Source organism: Dasypus novemcinctus, chromosome 1 (assembly GCF_030445035.2).
Source record: "Dasypus novemcinctus isolate mDasNov1 chromosome 1, mDasNov1.1.hap2, whole genome shotgun sequence".
Lineage (NCBI taxonomy): Eukaryota > Metazoa > Chordata > Mammalia > Cingulata > Dasypodidae > Dasypus > Dasypus novemcinctus.
The window spans coordinates 38,046,503-38,067,911 of record NC_080673.1 but is presented as its reverse complement, the minus strand read 5'-3'; the positions used below and the strand labels follow the sequence as shown (position 1 = coordinate 38,067,911).

The 21,409-nt window shown below is 31.8% G+C and overlaps 1 protein-coding gene across 5 annotated transcripts in view; it reads left to right on the top strand.

Moving 5' to 3' along the window:
- RBM46 (RNA binding motif protein 46) overlaps positions 1-21,178 on the top strand; it is a 43,365-nt gene extending 22,187 nt beyond the window's left edge. For 2 of the 5 annotated variants that reach the window (XM_058279383.2, XM_004446467.4), the window contains exon 5: positions 20,227-21,178. In XM_058279383.2, coding sequence (XP_058135366.1) covers positions 20,227-20,426 — 200 coding nt within the window. In that variant the 3' untranslated portion in view covers positions 20,427-21,178. Of the gene's footprint in view, positions 1-12,302; positions 12,363-19,144 lie in introns of all 5 variants that reach the window. The other 3 variants (XR_009181457.2, XM_058279535.2, XM_058279500.2) reach the window with 3 other exon arrangements.
- Positions 21,179-21,409: the final 231 nt, after the last annotated feature.

The window sequence follows — 21,409 nt, the reverse complement described above, 5'->3', positions numbered from 1 at the left end:
TTCCCCTCAGTCCAGTTACTTAATTGGGCAGCATTGGCATTGTCTCCGTTTGATGCAGTGCACTGACCTAAGTAGATATTAATCTTCATTCCGTCTTTTCTCTGTTCTTTTTACTGGTAATGGATGGGTTATTCACATTCATCCATGCCTCATTCCACCAAAGATTAGAGATGTAAAATGGAAAGAATGCAAATTTTAAATAGAATTGAAGCAAGGGAGATTATGAGTAGGAAAATAAAGCCAACTTAAACCAAACAATATATTGTTTCAGTATGTGTGTATGTGTGGCAAAATCATAAAAGAAAAGCAAGGGAGTGATTAACTCTCAGAATTAGGATTGTGGTTAGAGAAACAAATTAGATAGGATACTAAAACGATTTCTAAGGTATTGATAATTTTCTGTTTCTAAACCTAGGTGGTGAGTATGTTTTTTTTTTATTATGTACACTGTACATCCATATTTTAAGAGTCATTTTACTCTAGAGATTCCCAAATTAATATAATTCTAGGCAAAACAGAAAGGTTAGATAATATCTAGATCAAATAATTTTACTTTGCTTAGACTTTATCTGGAGTGTTTTGTTCAAATTTTGAGCCCCATAATTTAATGGAACCTTGACAACTAGGAATACCTGAAAACTATTGTATGTAGTAGGATGTGCAACAATTGAAGTTTTGAAAACTATTTAGTCTATAAATGAGAGTATTTTAGGGGGAATATGATTGCTGTTATCAAATATTTTAAGAGTTGACACATCAGTGAAAGACTTCAATTACGTATTTGTGGAGCTCTTGGCATTAGAATCTAAGTCTAATAGAAGAAAGTTTCATAGAGGGTAGATTATGACTTAAGCCTTTAAAAGACTACTAAAAGCTGTTGCCCTCAGTTGAAAACAAAAAACAGAAACCTTATTATTTTAACACTTAATTCAAATAAAATAATTTTAAATAAATAATTATTTGCTAAATAGTTATATGGCAGAAAGAAGTATTCTTTAGACTATTGTAATGCAAAATTATCTTCCCTAACATCCCTTGTAGAAGAATAGCCTTACCATGTTGAAGCTCTCTAAAAAAGTGCCCTTTGTGAACTGTGATTTATGGAAGTTTTTCTTTGACATTCTTCCTCTTTGTTTACTGTTATTCACCTTCAGACTTTATTAACTGGTAGCTGGCTGTCAGTCAGTCCTTATTAATAATATGTTGTTCATTCAACAAATACTTATTGAAAATTGAGCACTGAGTCTGTATATTAAATCCTGAAGATGCCTGTAGTCAATCAGAAACAGTTGCTCCTTCATAGAGCTTACATTCTATTGAGGGAGATACAGTTCTTTAGTTACAGTTCTGATAAATGCTCTGAAGAAGTACAAGGTTTTATGAAAATATGTATTTGTGTGTCCTGACCTACTTTGGGATGAGAGGGTCAGGAAATGAAATACAGCATTTTAGAAAGAATTGCAACAAAGGACATTCTGTACTGCATTTTGGCAGTGTGAAATAAAAGAGCATGGCACTTCAAGCTGAATTTCCTGGATTCATATTTCAGCTTCATTACTTTCTAGATATCTGACTTTGGGAAAGATATTAATCTATACTTTCATTACTTTATCTGTAAGATGGAGATGATAACAGATTTATCTCATAGGGTAATTATGTGTGTTAAATGAATTAAAATGTAATAGGCCCAGAATTGTACCTTTATGCTGTAAAGTGCCATTTAAGGGTTATAGAATACTATTTACTCAGAAAAACTCCAGATGCCAGTTTCCAATCATATAATAATAAAATATTATTAGTAGTAATAAAGATTCTTTCAGCACTTATTATATGTTAGGGTATTGTGCTAAATTCCTTTACATAATACATTATCCTCATAATTCTTCTGGGTAGGTATTATTTTAGTTTCTCCTTTTAAAAATTTTATTTACCAGTGAAGAAACTGAGACTTCAGTAGGTTATGTAATTTGCCCACGACCCCATAGTAATCTAAGAGGTGAAATCCTGTGCTTTTAACTTCTAATCCTAGTAACTTCTCATGATTTCAATGAAAAATCGGCCCATCTCTAATGTTAAACATTTGATAACAGACTGTGGACTTGTGAAATACTATTGGCAAATTATTCTAAAAATTAATATATAGTGAAATGAAGTTTATTTCTAGGAGTGCTTTACTTCCTTTTCAGAGATAGTTTTGGCTTTACTACTCCTACAAGCCATCCATCAGACCCCTTCAATGTATTGTGCACCTGAGACACCTGGCTGAATCCTAAATGAGACATTCTAAGTTAGAAAGATTTTGTGAACATATCTTGTTTATAAGGTAGCTTTGGAATTTTTAAGTTTACTCTAGTATAAGCATTGTCAGCCAATAGCATACGTGTCAAGGTGGCCAATTAAAATTTTTTTTCCACCGTCCAGTTGCTCAACAGACTTTCAGACAGGCAAAGGTGGTTTATATCTATTTCTTGGCCTCCAATTACTTGGTACTTTCATTTTGTTCTCTGATGCACAAAATATCTCAGTACATAGTTCAACGTTATAATTTATCATTCCCAATATGTCTATGTTTTTTCACTGTCATTTCCTTGCTCAGGAACGTACAAGGGCTTGCTCTTATAATTTCCCCTAAATGCATTCTCTTACTCTGTTTGGCCCTGCCTTACCCCACCATGGACAGATACCTCTTGCTTGAATCATCTGAACTTGCCATGCTCCTATGCTTCACTTTGATGGGAATAAATGTTCCACTTACTTTGTATTCATTCTTATCTACTTATCTCTTGCATTGAAGTTTTCTTAATGGGCACTGTAACTTAAAATGACTTTTTCTGTATTACTCTACAGTTTAGTACTTTTCATATTACTCTTTATTTACTGTTACACATTTTTGATCCATCAAGGTTATAAAGCCACGGGACTTTGCACATGTCTGTTTTTGTTGTTGTAATGTAGTGTGTTCTATGGGTCAGTACTGTGTCCTTCTTTAGCACCCAGTGAGTAGTAATTTTCAAATAATTGCAAGTGTCCTATATGTTGTGAGTTAAAAAAATAGATTCTAGGACAGATATATTTTGGCTGTGCTTTGAGCAGAAAGAGAAAGGATCTAAAGAGGAAATAAATGGAAAAGAAGTAACTGAGATTTGGAGTTAGCAGGTATAGACACAGGGGCAATTAAATTATGAATGGCAGTAAATGATATAGTATATATATTTCACTGAAGTAGAAATTATCTGTATATAGTTTTGAAAATGCTAATGAAATTGGTGTTTCAAATAGTGGAAATCCTTGAAGTACAGACTGAGGCATATGGATTATTATTATGTAATTTAATTTGGATCATGGTAGAATAAAATGTTAAGGTTGTGTAGTACCTTTTAAAAATTATTTGATATAACCTTTGTTTTTATTTGTATCAGCAAAATATGATATGGAATATAATTGATCATGTTTTTTCAATTTATAAATTTATTGGCCATTATGATCTTTTATAAAAATTCATTGCATAATCCAGTTATATTTACTATAATTTGTAACATTTGAATAAGGTTTCACAAATAGGAAATAATTGGCAATACCTCATATGTTATTTCTAAAGTTGATTTATATTAGCATTGCATTTCTTCATTCTTCTACACAGGTTTAGACTGAAAAGATGGTGTTCTTCCTTTCAGTTTAGTTTCCTAGAAGCAGGAAAAAAATGTGAAAATTCAGGATGCTAATATAGCAGCGCGCTTATTTGGAATTCACTGGAATCCTGTACATTTGTTTGGAATACACTGGAATCTTGTACATAATTTTTTTTTTTTTGTCTTCTAAAGAAGGAATAGCATCTATTTGCGAGTCTGAAGAAATTTTTCATCTTTCATATGACTTACTTGTAAATTTATATGGAAATTCTTCCTCAAACTGAAGACCATTTAAATCCTTTTCAAAGATAGTGTATGCTTGTAGAGTGAGTTTAAGTGACTTTGAAAACTTTTCCTCTCACCTTTATAGAATAAGTCTAACATCTAGAATCATAATATCTTAAATTAATGAAAATTAGAATCTTAGCAGTGGAATTTTTACATAATATAGCTTCCTTTTGACTCTTATTCCAAGAGTAATAACAGAAGACTAAAAATCACACATCTAAGGATTCCAATTTCATGGAAAGCAGATAAAAATCCTCTCCCTGATCTTTGAAGTTTACTGTTCTTATTCTCAACTTTCCTACATTTCTTTCCTCTAGTCTTTTCCTTGTGTCTTAATCACTGAACAATCCTTTTCGAAGTGATTTCTCAGAATGTTTATTAACAATTGGTGCTTCTCTCAGGAAGATGCCAATAAAATGGCAAACTAAATTGGGCTAAAGCACCAGTTTTAGCTGTGTTTGACAGTAAATTGAGATTCTGCTGATATCTTTTGATTTTGCTCTGATTATCACTATCTCTTCTATATACTAGCAAAAGTTTAATTGTTATAGATAATTAAAATTGCTGCTTTTTTCCTGTTACGCTCCTTGACTTCATTAAAATTTAGAAGTACTTCTAAAATTAAAGGTTGTAGATAGTGAAGGCATTATGGAAAGAAGACTTGTTTCATATTTAATAATAATTCCATTTAACATCTCTAATGAAATCACTATTAGAGTTTTGAAAATCTCATTTTTCTTTTATGTTATTTTTCATAGCAATTTTATTATAATCATTGATTTTATTATTTTTGTCATTATAAATTACCACTTTCTCCTTTATGTATGTCACAATGACAGCTGTTGTATTCCCTTTTTTTTTTTTTTACTTAAATTGTAAAATCACATACAAATGGAGAAGTCCACAAACGTAAGTATAAACTCAGTGATATCACAAAGGGACCACATCTGGATTACAGCTACGTAGGTCCAGACATAAACTATCATCAGCACCCCAGAAGGCTCTCCTATGACCCCTCCCAGTCATACCTTCCCTCTTTAGAAAGAAAGCGAGTCTTCTGACTTATTAATTCTAAATGTTTTCGAAGTTTATACAACATTTTATCTGCTTTTGTCTGGCCTCTTTCAATAAACATTGTTTGTGAGATGATCCATGTTGTTGCATATAGAAGTCGTTAATTAGCTCTCACTGATAGAAGTATTCCATTGAAATGAAAAAATTAATTTGCTTTTTCTATTGTTGAGCGATATTTGGGACTATTTGAATAATGGTTCTATGGAAGTTCTTGTACATTTTATCATGCTTATTTGCATGCATTTCTATGGAGAACATAGGAGTGAGAGGGTCATGTTGTCAAAAGTTTAGTTAATAATGTCAACGGTATTCTAAAGTTATGCATTAGTAGTATATGGGAGTTCCAGTTGACCCACATTGCTACCAACAATTGAGTATGATCATTCTTTTTAATTTTGGACATTCTAGTTAGTATATATTGGTATTTCATTGATAATGTCATTGAGATTATAATTTTTGTATCACTGATTACTAATGATGTTGCTCATCTTTTAATAGGATTATAAGCCCTTGGGATGTCATTTGATGATGGGTCTATCTTGTTTAAGTCTCTCGTCCTTTTATTTTATTGGATTGTCTATTTTCCCCTTTACTACTTAAGATACAAGCCCTTTGTTGGCCTTGTATGTTACAAAGACCTTCTTCCAATTTGTGTCTGCTTTTCTTCTCTCTTAATTGTATACATTGAAAAGAACAGAAGTTCTTAATTTTAATATGGCTCATTTTATCAATCTTTTCTATTAAAGTTAGTGCTGCAATTTATATCCTGTTTAAGAAATCTTTGCTTACCTTGAGACCATGAATATATATATATATATATCTTATAATATCTTCTAGAAACCTCTTTTACCTATAGTGAAAGTGTGAAGTATATGTCAAAGTTCTTTTCTTCCCCACAATATGGATATTCATTTATCTAGCAATATTTATTGAAAAGACTGTCCTTTGTCCATGGTTCTGTGTGTGTGTGTAGAGCATGTATGTGTGTATACACACACATGCTCCTGTACACTCATACATGCATGTGTACCTTATTCTGGATTCTCTATTCTATTCCATTAATCTGTCTGTCCTCGCACCACTTCCACATTGTCTTAGTTACATGGCTTTATAAAAAGTCTTGATATTTGATAGAGTATATCTTCCAACTTTTTATTCCTTCTTCATGATTATCTTGATTTTTTGGGTCCTTGCATTTCCGTATGAATATTAGAATCAGTATATTTCTACCAAGAAAATCCTATTGGGACTTTGATAAATACTGAATTGAATCTGTACCTCAGTTTGTAAAGAATTGAAATTTAACAGCATCTGACCTTTTAATCCATGATCACAAAATGATATATTTGTCCAATTATTTAGGTTTTCTTTAATTTCTTTCAAACATTCTTTAGCCTACTGTGTAAATATATCCTGCATCTTTCATTAGCTGTTTAATGTTTTTCAATGCTATTGTAAAAGGGGTCATCTTTTATTTTTGTTTCCTAATTGTTCCTGTTAGATATAAATGAAATTGTTTTTACATATTGGATAAAACTACTTATTGAGTCTAATGGTTTGACTCTAGATTATTTTTAATTTCTACATACACTATCATGTGAACTGCAAATAATGAGCTTTTTTCTTCCTTTCCATCCTTATACTTTTCTTTTCCTTGCCTTGTTGCACCGGCTAGAACCGCTTGTCCAACTTTGAATACAAATGATAGAAGGCATCCTTGTAAAATTTCAGTATTTCTCCATTAAGGTATGATGTTTGCTGTAGCATTTATTATAGAAGCCCTTTATCACATTAAGGATATTTCCTTTTGTTCCTAGTTTGCTAAGGGTTTTTGTCATGAAAGGACAATAAATTTTATCAAATGTATCTTTGCATCTATTTAGATGATTTTATTGTTTTGTCTGTTACTCTTTTAATCTGGTGAATTGCATTGATTGATTGATGTTTGAGTGTTACATCAGCCCTTGTATTTCTGAAATAAACCCAATTTGGTTATGGTGCATTATCCTTTAAAATTTTTGTTTAATTTGGTTTTATATTTTGTTTAGGATTTTTTACATCTATGTTTTATTAGTAATATTGGCCCATACTTTTCTTTATAACAGCAATTGGAAGGTTTTAATTTTTTTACTGTTGTCTGGGAGAGTTTGTGTAAGATTGATGTTTCCTTTTTGAATATATGGGATATCAATTAAAAAGTATCTGCGTTTAGTGAATTCAGCCTTTCATTTTCCTCTATGATTATAGTTGCATCTAACACATTTTGATGTATTTGTTTAATTATTTATTTCAAGGTATTTTTTATATTCTGATGTGATCTCTTTTTAACCCAAGGGTATTCCTTAATTTCTAAACATATGGAGATTATTGTAGTTATGTATTTGCTGTTATATTTTTGTGATTTTTTTTACTATAATCAGAAAGTATCCTTTGTATTTTTTCAGTCCTTTAGGTTTTCTTAAGAGTCCAATTAAAGTACATTCTCCATGTGTGCTTAAAAAATGTGTTTGCAGTTGTTAATTGCATTGTACTTTATATATATAAATATATCTTTTAGGTCAAGTTTGTTAATATTCAAATTTGTATATCTTTTGTAGGTATTAGTCTACTTATTCTATCTGAGAGCAGTCTTTTACTGAGAGAAGTTATGAAAATCACGTATTATGATTGTAGATTTATCTTTTTCTCCTTTTAGTATGTCAGATTTTTGCTTTATATATTTTGAGGGTATGTATTAGAGGCATAAAAATTTAAAATTGTTATATGTTTCTTGTGAAGTAAACCTTATATCATTGTATTGTGTCATTCTATTTTTTGTGATGCATTCCTGACTTAAAGTCTTTCTTCTCTGAAATTAACATAAACCTGTAAGCTTTCTTTGGATTGGAGTTTGCATGTTATGTTTTTCCATCTTTTTACTTCCATTTTCTTATATCTTAGACTGAAAATGAGCCCCTTTATGCAATATATAGATTTTTATTGCTTATTGTTTTTATTTGAAATTTGTCTTTGGAATGTTTGATCGGTTTGCATTGAATGTATGTACTGATAATACTTGGGATTCAGTCTCTTCTATTATATATATTTTTTCCACCGTGTCCCTTGTCTCATTTCTTGCCTTGTTTTTAATAGACTATTTTTTACCACTTCTTCTCTTAGCTATGTAAGTTATACTGTCTTTACAATTCTTTAAATGATTACCCTACAGACTTCAATATGCATTCTTAACTTATCAAAGTCTATTGTTATTTATTACTTTCATTACTTCCTAGACAATGCAAGGACCTCTGTAAACTTTAGCCTCTTTATCTCTTCTGGTTTTTATATTACTGGTGTTTTTATATATTTTAAACCTATATATTTTTTCTCTTTTTTGCTTTTTATTTTTTTAAGACCTATATATTTTAACCCCCACAATACTGAATTATGATAGTTTTTCTAGTTGTCATTATATTTACCATTTTCTATTTGCATATTTATAATTTCCTTTGCTCTTTGTTTCCTCCTACATCCCCAACCTTCCACTAGGATTTGTCATTTTTTCCTGCCTAAAGTAGGGGTTCTTAACCTTTTTTGTTCCAAAGACCCTTTTGCCAGTCAGGTAAAAACCATGGACTCCCTTCTCACAATATGGTGGCAGATAGTTTATGATATACCTGCACCAACCCATCCCACAGGAATAATGTTTTTTTGAATTTTCATTTCAAGCTCACAGATCCCCTGAAATCTTTCCATGGACCTGTTGGGGGTTTGTGGACCCCTGGTTAAGAACCCTTGGCCTAAAGAATGCTCATAACTGTTTCCTTTGGTGTGTATTTACTTGTGACAAATTATCCCTTTTTGTTTGTCTGTGTTTTTAGATGACATGCCTTTTGAAAGAGTATTTTAACTAGGTCAGCAGTTATTTTCTTTTCGTCTCTGAAGTTACATTTTCACTGTCTTCTTGACTCTTTTGTTTCTATTGCGAAGTCTGCTGTCAGTGTACTTACTACTCTTTTAAACATAAACTCTGTGTTTTTGTGTTTGTGTGTGTGTTCCACCCCCTTCCAACCCCTGCTTCTTTTAATATTTTCTCTTTAACTGTGATTTTTCAGAAGTTTTACATGTGGTCTTCATCTTTTTTTTTTTTTTAATATTCTCCCCCCCCCCCCCAACTTGTCTGCTCTCTTTGTTCATTTGCTGTGTGTTCTTCTATGTCCACTTGTATTTTTGTCAGCAGCACTGGGAAATTTTGTCTCTTTTTTTGTTGCATCATCTTGCTGCATCAGATCCCTGTGTGTGCGGTACCACTCCTGGGTGAGCTGCACTTTTTCATGTGGGGTGGCTCTCCTTATGGGGCGTACTCCTTACGCGTGGGGCTCCCCTACGTGGGGGACACCCCTGCGTGGCATGGCATTCCTTGTGCACATCAGCACTGCTTGTGGGCCAGCTCACCACACGGGTCAGGAGGCCCTGGGTGTGGTAGGCAGACGCTCTGTCAGTTGAGCCAAATCTGCTTCCCTCAGTCTTGTTCGGTACTTTTACCACTTCTAAAATCTGAGTCTATGCCTTTCATTCATTTTAGAAATTTCTGTGTCATTGTGTTTTCAAATTCTGCTTTTGCCCCATTTTCTGTTTCCTCTTTGGAACTATTTATTGTGTCCCATTTATCTGTTGTATTCCTTCTGTATTTCTCATCCTCTTATGTGTTCAGACTGTACAATTTCTTTTGACCTATCTTTTGCTTCATGAATTCATGAAGACTCTTAATACTCTGATAAAATCTTTCACTTGAATGTAGTTTTCAGTTTTAAACTTTCATCTACCTCTTATGCATGGTTTGCATTTTTTTCACAGAATTACTAGTCTTTCATTTTCTTGAATATATTAGGCATATTTTAATATCTAATTCTGAAAAAGTTTATCTTAATTCCCTATATATGTCATTATTGCCTCTTGTTTCTGTTGCTCTTTAGGTGACATTGTCTTACCTCCTTGTGTGCTTGGTTATTTTTTATTCAATGTCAGATATTGTATATGAATAATTGTAGAGATTTGAGGACTAGCATGAAGTAATCATTGCTCAGAGGATTGATGTTTGCTTCAGAAAGGTGGCCAAGGGTACCGATAAATCCCAGGTTACCTTTACTCAGATTGGGATTGAGAAGATTTGAAGTTGAATTTAGTCTCTGTTATAATAGTTGGTCTACTTCTGGTTCATTCTTAGTAAAATATGAGTTGCCCTTTTGGGTTCCAGGAATGTCTCATCATTAGTTCCTCAGCTCTAGTATTTTGCTTTAGATTCAGAAATTTGTTTTGTCTCTTGCCATATTCCTTGCCACTCAGTTCCCTTTTGGGAATTGACCAGCCCTTCTAGAGGAAATATACAACACAAAACTGTGCATACTTTTTGGTTTCCTTTTTGTCCTATACCTTGGACAACTATCTTAGTAGTAGTCACTGCTTTCAAGCAGGTGATTTTCTTTGTTTCTTTTTTAATAATTGTCTACCTTTTCTAGTTCTCCCTGGAAGGGCTGATCAGAATTATCTAATTCACCATGTAAAAATCAGAAGATAATGTGATTGTAACTGAGTTGTAATCTTTAAGATGGTTGTTTAAAAATCCCCAGTTTTATGTGGATCATCAAACATTTTTTATTTGTACATACATTTATGATTAGTTTCTTAGAATAGACAGTTGGATATGCATCCGTAGCAGAAAGTTTTAAGTCATGTGATGAGAGAACCAGTAAAATGGATGGATGGTCAATGTTATTATGTACTACAGTTAAATTTGGCTTTAAATAGATAAAGCTTAGCTGTTAATAGGCAAAATGTTTTTATTTGTTTTTGTGTGTTTCTTAGTATTGTTTTGGCCACCTGTTTCTTCTTAAGGCAGTAGGGAAATACTTCATGTGTATTAAAGTATCTTATACAGCATTTGTATTTTTATTTTATTTTATTTACTTTATAATAATATTACATTAAAAATATATATATATGAGGTCCCATTGAACCCTACCTCCCCCACCCCACCTCTCCCCCCCCTCAGCAACACTCCCTCCCATCATCATGACACAGCCATTGCATTTGGCAAGTATATCTCTGGGCACCCCCGCACCCCATGGTCAACGGTTCACACCATGGCCCACACTCTCCCCCATTCCATCCAGTGGGCCCTGTGAGGATTTACAATGTCCGGTGATTGCCCCTGAAGCACCATCCAGGGCAGCTCCCTGTCCCAAAGACGCCTCCACCTCTCATCTCTTCCTGCCTTTCCCCATACCCATCAGCCATCATGTCCACTTTTCTCAATCCAATGCCACCTTTTCTATGTGGACATTGGATAGGTTGTGTCCATTGCACCTCTATGTCAAGAGGAGGCTCAGATTCCACCTGGATGCTGGATACAATCCTCCCACTTTCAGTTGTAATCACTCTAGGCTCCATGGTGTGGTGGTTGTCCTTCTTCAACTCCATCTTAGCTGAGTGTGGTGAGCCCAATAAGTCAGATTGTAGGTGCTGGAGTCTGTTGAGGCTCAGGACCTGGCTATCACATTGTCAGTCCAGAGATTCAAATCCCCTAAATATATCTTAAACCCCGACACTAACTGCACCTCCAGCACATTAGCATGAAAGTCTTATGAAGAGAGATCCCATCTGAGTCCAGATTCGTCACACATAAACACCAGTTCCAAAGAGGGGCCATCTGACCTGGTAGTTAACCCCATCGGCCATGACCATAACTCCCATGGGTCTCTTTAGCCCTCGAAGGAACCGATATCCAAGAGGTACTACCTTAATAATAAGAAAAAGATAGGGTTATAAAAATAATTGGGGCTGCAAAATTTCTGATAAGTAGAGAGCCAAAGAATCTAAGCAAACTTAAAAAATTCTTAAAAGATTCTTAAAAGAATCTAAGCAAAGCAGCATTTGTATTTTTTAAGTTTGCTTAGATTCTTTGGCTCTCTACTTATCAGAAATTTTGCAACCCCAATTATTTTTATAAACCTATCTTTTTCTTATTATTAAGGTAGTACCTCTTGGAAAGACCAGCTAATTAGGACTTAATTTATATAGAAAGATAAATGTTTTTTTCTGATGATGTACTCATAACTTTCATTCAAATGTAAAAATACTGTTCTCTGTTCATCTTTGTGGAACCTCAGAAATGATAACTATTGGTCACTTGCTTCTTTTTCTTTAAATATATTTTCCTGTTTACCAGTCAAAAGTATTTTTAACTAAAGTTATCAAGGATTCCATGCACTTCCAAGATAGGGATAACATCATTCTAAAGACTCAATTCTTTTCTGTCTTCACTGCTTACAGACAGGGAACACAATCTCTTCAACCTGGACCTGTGTAGAAGAATTTGGAGAAAATAAACAGGTAAGAAAAAGTCTCTTAGAATATTAAGTTATATATTTAGTTTTCAGAAAGCCAGTTATTCTCATATTATGAGAAGAAATTATGAACCATTTTCTGTGAAACTCTGAAGCATTTTGATTATAATCTTTGTTAGTTATAGATCCCATAAGGAAAGTTTTTAAAAATTTAAACTGGTTCATAAATTTCAGGGCTAATCAAAACTTTGAACATGTTAATGTACATTGTACAAGATGATAAATAGGTAGTATTATAAAGTAGATATAATTGGAGTATGTTATATATTGATTATTCAGCACTTGTGACACTTATCTGAAAATGGGACTCTAATTTTTTATACCTTATTAATTAAACTAATATTATTACTGATTTGACTTAGAACCAAAGTTTTATTTACTAGCACTCACTGTTTATTTTTTCACCATGGTACTGAGTAACTTAAGCTTTAGTAGGATGCTAGAAAGAGTTTATAGTTCAAGTAAAGACTATTACTTTCCTGAACACCCTTTCACATGTAGAGGGAAAAAAATGCAGTGCTTCACTGGGTAGTACTCCACTTTAGTAGTTCTTTGTTATTGAGTAGTTTACTTCATCTTTCTTCCCTCAATTCCCTCTGTCAAAGAAGATTTAATAATAATACTTATTTTATAAGGCTATTGTGTGGAATAAATAGTACTGACATTGTATGATTGTCTTTGGCACTTTAGAATAGTCTTTATTAAGTGCTCAGTAAATATTAGCTATTACTATTATTTCTATAACTCATACTTTACATATAAAGCAAAATTAACTTTTTTGTGGTCAAAAATTATAGTTTAAATTTTATAGCTCTTAGCATAAAAATTCAAATATGTCATGTGTCTCAGAATCACCTTCTCTATAACTTCTTATAGTTCAAAAATTTTGAATTACTAGAACTGATTTTACTGATGGAAATGAAACTTGAAAAGAATCTTCATCTTTTCTAGGGCTTGGATCTTCTTCCTCACTTTTGTCAGATAGTTTATCTAATGAGCTACAATATTCTAGTTATGCCAAAGCATAGATTACCACAGCTCAGATCATAATTTCCCTTTTCATAGGCTATTGCTTTATTACTCTTTCAGAATTGTTTAGAAGCTAGCACTAAAAGAAATTTCACATTAGTAAACTCTTAATTTAAAGACAGCAAACTGGAAGTTCTAAATATATTTGTTTAGCCTACTCACTTTTTTTGATAGGAAAGCAACTAGGCTTGATTTCAATACAAATAACTAGGTGCCTGTTGTTTCACATTTGATTCTCTTGGAATTCTTTTTTGTTTAGTTATCGTATCTTGGCCTCTGCAGGCATTTGGGTTTGCAATTGCTGTGTATGAAATATCTGAAGAATTTTTAATTAAGAGTTTTCCCCAAACTGATTTTCAGAGATATTCAATGAAATAACTGTTGATAAATTAAACAAATTTGGGAAAAACTGTGTACTTTGTATTCCCTTGGAATATCATAGTGCATATTATGCATATAAATGCTATTTAAATTTTTAAATCATTTTTTCCTAAGCTTTTCCCAAGATTATTTATCTAAGGAATTCTTCTTTATACACACATGAATTGTATAGGTTATAGTTTGGAAAATGCTAAAACTAATCCAAAGAAACACTTGGATTTTGTTTGTTTATATGTTTTATGATTTTATTAAGTGTATAATGGAAGCACAATAATAGGCACATTAAAGTGTACAGTTTGATCTATTTTGATACATGTATACAACTGTGAAATGATGCCACAATCAAAAACACATTTCCATCACCCCCAAAAGTTGCTCCATGTCCCATTTGTAATCCATTCCTCCTTCCACCCATGGTCCCAGACATACACTGATCTGCTTTCTGTTATTATAGATTAGCTTGCATTTTCTAGAATTTGAAATCCTTTTTTTTGAAGGTTTAAATTGTAATACTGAGATGATTTAGAATGAAGCAGCTGTACTCTTTCAAAAGTAAAGACACAATCTGAAACATTTGTGTGTTTATGATATTCATAATTGAATTATTTAATTTAATTGAATGGTTTTTGAATTGAAGTTTCACACTAGGAATTTAAAATCCAAATCATTCCTTTGAAATTATTTGAGGAAATCTATTGAAGTTGAAAAATATGAGATTAAATTCTAAAACAGATGATTTTTCCCAGAAACTGAATTGAAAAAGGTTTTATATTATTCTAGTGAAAATAAATTAATATGGAATCAACCAACCAGAAATTTATAAGGAAGCAGTTACAGGCAATATCTTTCCTTATTATCCGACCATCACATTACTAAGATTAACAGAAACAGCACCTCTTAAACAGTCATTTTAAATTAGGAAAAACATGGTTACCTCAAGTATACGTCTTTCTCTTCGTTGCATCAGTAGCCTACTTAGTAGAGGAAAATTAAGTAGAGGAAAAAATGCCTTCTTTTTTAAATTAGATGGTAATAGGGAAAGTTAAATCAAGTAAAAATGATAATAAATCTGATAATACTAATACGTTCTAGCCAAAAGTTATCCTTTAAAATTTTCTAGTTAATATTTAAAAAATATGTCCTAGATTATAAGTTGCTTTATAACTCTTTATAATAGCAATTCTGAAAATACTTTCTTCTGCTTTACAGTGTTGGCTCTTGATTTTCTGTGCCAGTATTAGAGTACAAAATAATAAATAACTGTCATTTATAGTCAGATTTAGTTAGTGTTTTATGTTGTGTTTGAACTGCAGACGTACAGTTTAGTAAAAGTTATTTTGCATATGAAATTCAGTAAAATTTATCTTTTTATTATGGTTATTGAATGTTAGATATTGAAGTAATAGAGTGATGAAATGAGGAAATTTTAAAAAAAAATTTCAGTGTAGATTCCAAGAAATCTAAAGAAATGCTTAAAGTATGTATTAAAGGTTATGAATATGTGTTTCCTATAATAAAAGACCAGTACTTCACTCTAATACATTGCTAATAGGATAGAAAAGCAATGTGCCTGATTTGGAAAACAGTTTGGCATTTCTTCAAAAAGTTAAATACAGAGTTACTGTATGACCCAGCAATTCCACTCCTAAGTATTTACTCAAGAGAAATGAGAACATATTTCCACACAAAACCTTAAACACACGTTTATAAGAGTATTGTTTGTAAGAGCCAAAAGTAGAAACAGCCCAAATGTCTGTCACCTGATGAAAAGATAAACAGAACACGGTATATCCATACAATGGAATAGTATTTAACCAAAAAGGAGTGAAGTTCTGATACGTGTTACAACATGGATGAACCTTGGCAACATTATGCTAAATGAAGAAGCCAGTTACAAATGATCACAGACTGCGTGATTCAACTGATGTAAATTACCCAAAATAGTCAAATTTGTAGAGACCGAAAGATTAGTGTTTGCTGAGGCTGGAATGAGGGGAAATGGAGAATGACACCTAATGGGTGATAAAAATGTTTTGGTATTAGTTAGGGGGTGTTGGTGTACACTTTGAATATACTAAAAAAACACTGAATTGTACACTTAAAAAAAGGTGCCTCAAAAAAAGGGTGAATGTGGAGGTAGGATCCACATAGCTACAAAGAAGAGGAAAAAAACAATTACTAGGAAAATAGGAATTAGAAGACACTTTAACTGAACTGTATTTAAAGCTGTAAGCTGTGTTGTTTGGTTCAAAGTGTGTAAGATAGATTTAGAAACAAAAGAAAATGAGAAACATAGAATAAATCAGTATATCCAGCTGCTTACATTTTCACTAAGAAATCAGATTGTTTCTTGTGTTGGACAGAGAAACCTACTAGACTAAATTTATATTAAGTATTCTAGCAAGACTGATAGGCAGGACACATTCCAGCAAAAATGACACAGGCAGGACACTTGGTCCTGTGTCAAATGTGGCACAACTGTCTTTACTTGCTTTCCCGTTCATTGCAGATAATAATCTCAAAATCTTTCTAAATCCAGAGTTCCTTTTAGCTGTTACTATTTGATTAGGATTAGCACTAAAGTTTCAGCCTCTTTGCTGTTTTTGATGTAGATGAAATTTTTTCCATGAAAATATTTGTAATCTTTCATGATACATATGTGAAGTTGTAGAAGACTTGATCAAAATACTAAATTTAATAATCATTTATATTAGAACAGTGGTTCTCAAACTCTTTCATTTGTAGTTCAAAAGAAACTTCTCTTCAAATGAAATTTTTACAAAAAAGTTTAGCATATAAAACCAAGGAATGCATAGCTGCGTGGGTTGAAATGGTGGGTGGGAGCAAGCAGAAGCTAGGTAGGTAGCTTAGAGCACCATCTGTTTTACTTCTATTACCCTGCCCCACAGCAACTTCTCAAGATACTTTCTCTTGGATCAGTTTGATAAGAACATGCCAGAGTGAATCAGCATAGTGAAATGGAAATAATATTTTTTTTAGAATCAGGAGGCCTAATTTTTAACTAATTCTTTTTCCATTCAGCTGTGGGAGTATGCATTAATCATTTAACAACCACCCTTTGTCTCTGCCATTCATCACTGAAGCAGTTAGTTTGAATTAGAAACTTCTAAGGTCTCAACCTATTCCTGGTTTATGATTTTGAAAATCATGTGATTTAGAAAATTTGATTATTGCTAAAATTTGATTGCTGTAAAGATTTATTAGCAATAAAATCACAAGTAAATTAAAATGAGCAAAAGGCTTGAACAAGTACTTTACAAATAAAGATATACAAATGGGACATATATCTTTAGTTAACAGGAAAATAAGATTAAAACAATGAGATACCATTTCACACTTACTGGAGTGGCTAATACTAAAAAGACTTAGCAAGACTAAATGTTGAAGATGTGGAACAACTGGAGCGCTCATACGTTACTAATATTAGTATAAATAGTCACACTGGAGAAATGTTGGGCAGCATCTGTCTACTTTGTGACCTAGCAGTTCCACTTGGAGGTATTTATTCAAAAGAAATGAAAAGATATGTCCATAAAAGACTTGTACAAGAATGTTCATAGCAGTCACAACTTAGAAATCATCCATGTACCCATCCACAAGGTGAGTGGATAAAAAAATTGTGGTATATTCGTATGATGGAATACTACTTAGCAATTAAAAGGAGCAAACTATTGATGCACACAACACAAATGAATCTTAGAAATTACATGTAGCAAAATAAGTTAGAATAATACATGATCATATGAAATCTAAGAACAGGCAAAACTTATCTATGGGAATAGAAATCAGAAAATGGTTGCCTCTAATGAAAAGGTTTATTTCCTGGAAAGGGGGGTACAAGAGAACTTCTGGATTGATGAATTCATTTTATATCTTATTTTGGGCTACATGAATTTATATACAATTAACAAAACTCACTGACATGAACACATGGGACGTATGTATTTATATAATGTAAATTATATATCAATTTTGAAAGTGTTAAGCAATTGAATAATAATTAGTGTAAAATTTAAATTCTAAATTGGCTCTATATCATTCCATTATAAAGGGGGAAAGGGAGTAGTATCTCAGTCTGAGTCAAAAAAAGTAGAATCGAAGAGCTAAAAGTTGAATAGGAAGAAAAACCAGGGGTGGGCAAGTAAGTATATACTAGTTTTAACACATTTACTTATTATTTCCTAAAAATCAAAGAGTCTTTCAGATTTTTTATTTTCAATGATTTGTAAATTATATTTTGGATTTAAGAAAAACATGATTCTAGTTTTAGTTTTATCCTACTAAAGAATTTTTAGTTTACATTTCATTGATTACCTTAAATTTGATATATATTGTATTTTCTGATCTGCCCGATGTTTTTCTGACTATATTTAGATTCATAAATTCTAATAATTTATTTTTAAATGCTTACGAAGTCTTATAGACATCTAAAGCTTTTGTTTCCCAATCTTTGTAATATTTGGGGGAAAGTTTTTTCTCTCTTAGTTTATCCTGAATTGATAAAGTCATTAAGAGTCAATTTTTCATGTTGTGTTTTACTTTAGCCTCCTTCAAAATAGGAATACAACAGTTGTTTAGTGTAATTTTTAATTGAATTTTTACATTAGGGAACTATGAGAAATGCATATTTTCAGACCTAAGTACTATGTCAGTATGCCAGTTGTATGGGCTAGCTTCTTTGTGAAATCTTCCCCTGAAGTTATGTCCTTTATTCACATTTCATGAATAGTCTTCATTTTAGCTCTTGAATAGATATAAACCCAGAGCAAAACTGATTTCTCTTTGAAAACTACTTCACATTTCCCTAGCTGCAGAAGTGTAACTATTTAAACGTCTGTTATTCTAAATCGTGTACTAATGAAAGACACTTTGTTAAAATTTGAGAAAGCTTGGTTTATGTTAGATACATGGCTAACAGAGAATTGACTGTGTGTAATAATCTTCAAGGAGAGAGAATCAGAACTTTATTTTAGCAATTATTTGGGAATACTATAGGAACAATGTTTCTATTCATATTCAATATTGTAATTTTTCAGGCAAAGTGGATCCTTTAAGAGAAGGAAAAAAAAGTTCTGTGATAACACCTGGAGTCATCCTACTTTGGCTTTTTGTAAAGCAATGGACTAAAAGTATATCCTCATTCTATTTCAAAATACTGAATATATTTTGAACTGGATGCTTTACATGTATTTATGACTTCCTGGTACATACTGCTTTTATTGATCTTTATGGTACCATTCATAAAAATCAAAAGGTTATAAAATCATTCAAATTAGAGTTTTACAATGCTGTAAATTTAACCTATATTTAACTGATTTTTATTTTTTTCTTAACTAGGTCCTTTCTGGTGTTGCTTGAGCTTATTCTCCTGCAGTTGATCTCATTCCTGTTGGCTAAACATTAAGTCCCATGACAACTTTAAGTTAGTGCTCCTGTATTTCAGACCTCATTTATCATACAAAAAAAAAAAAAAAAGCTATAGAAGACAAACTTTACCTGTGCATTGACCTAATTCCTTTTCTTTCATTTCTTAGATAACATCATAACTTTCATAAATAACTATTTTATAGCCATTTTCACACCTTTGGCTTATTTTACACTAAAGAACATAGTTGAGTTTTTGGAAAGTACAGGATTTACAAATTTGGTCTTTGATATACACATACAAATATATTACAATTAATGAAGCAGGAAATTATTGTTGCATAAGATGAATGTTTATTGTGGAACAGTAATATTTCAAATATTGTATTTTTAATAATTTGGTTTAATTTTTGGATATTTTTCTATACTATAAGTTGATAATGGTTTCTCAGAGTTTATAAAAATGATTCATTTTACTGTTTCATGGTACCAATAGGACTCTAATGTTAAATTGGTATATTGAGTTCATAAACGTTTATAGTAGTATTTAAATAATGAAATATTGGACAGTTATTTTACACCAAATGTTTCTACAGTCCAGGGGTGAGTGTTTCTACTGGTTGCTGCCTAATGCAGTTTCATAAAAAGAAACAAATATGAATTGGCTGGTTTTTTTATCTTTTCTTCTTAGTATACCCCTTAACTTCAGAACCAAATTTAAAAGAAGCTCCATTGAGCAGTATGATAAATCAAAGATTCTCTTTTTCTGATCCAAAAAAGAGAGACATGAAACAATAGATATGCAAGAATGCATTCCTGTAAGATCTTTGAAGCATTGTGTCAATGAAGGATACGTAATATTGACTGATGAAACTATCAGGATTTGCAGTGTAGTGACAGTTGAAACAATCTTTACCAACAATATAGTATCATCAGGATTTTGAATGTTAGACCATTATGTTAAAATGTGATTATAGTTTTAATACTTTTTCTCTTTGAATTAAATTTGTATCCAAAAAGATGTGCAGCATAATTGTTCATGTATTTATTTACAGACTACAATTTCCGTCGCAGCTCAATAAATAGTCTTTCCCCTGTTAGTGCTACCCTCTCTTCTGGGACTCCCAGCGTGCTTCCTTATACTTCAAGGCCTTATTCTTATCCAAGCTATCCCTTGTCACCAACAATATCACTTGCTAATGGCAGCCATGTTGGACAGCGACTTTATATCTCCAATCAGGCCTCATTCTTCTGAAGAAAATACTGTAAACATTAATACAAAAATGTATTTGTAAAACATGAAAATTAAAATATTGTTTCATTTTGAAATCGGGTTTGCACATTTGGTTTTAAAAAGATAAATATATATTTTTATTTTAACATTGTAAACATCAGCCATAATTTGGAATGACATACAGTTGTAGAACTTGTGAAAATGCAAAGTTTAAAGATATTCAGTGGTTTCTTTTGATAAAGGTATAGCAAACTACTATTTTTAACTTTCAGATTTTAAATAATTCTAATTCTTGAGTGGGCAATAGAATCCAGCAGGTTATGTTAATTTTTTTTTTTTGCATAATACAATTTCATGAATATAAAAACACCTACAGACAATGGTTATACTAAATTTGATTGCCAAGGATCACTATCTGTATTGGAGATTAGAACAATTATTTATCCAGAAGCATCTGACTATTATGTAGAAGAAATGATGAAGCCAAAAAGATTAAGATGCAAATTTTGTGCAGTACTAAAGAGAAAGTTGTCTACTGTTGTGGTCCTTAAAAATAACTATAAATATTTTAGTTAATAGTTACAAAAATAAATTGTAATTTTGCTGTTAATTTATTTAATGTTTTTATATTAATGCTTCATATGCGTTTTTGATAGTCATTGTGTAGTTGTTTGTGTAAGAAGTGTTATGGTTTTTTAATGTTGAAATCATGTGTTGTTTAACTTTTGTACTTGGATTCAAATTCTTTAACATTAAATTTGTGATGCTTCTAATATGCATTTGTTTTATTTTTATTAGAATACACACAGAAACTTTAGCTTTCACACTTAATCATTTTGATCTTTTCTTGAGAGCAATTTCTTTATTATATATATAGTAGCCATAAGTTCAGTGTCTCTGTGGGACCAAAAAAAAGGATATTGTTGACAGAAACAAAATATAGTAAGAAAAATCCTTTATAAGGACCAATATATTTTGTTGAAAACAGTGAAGTTACCCTTTCT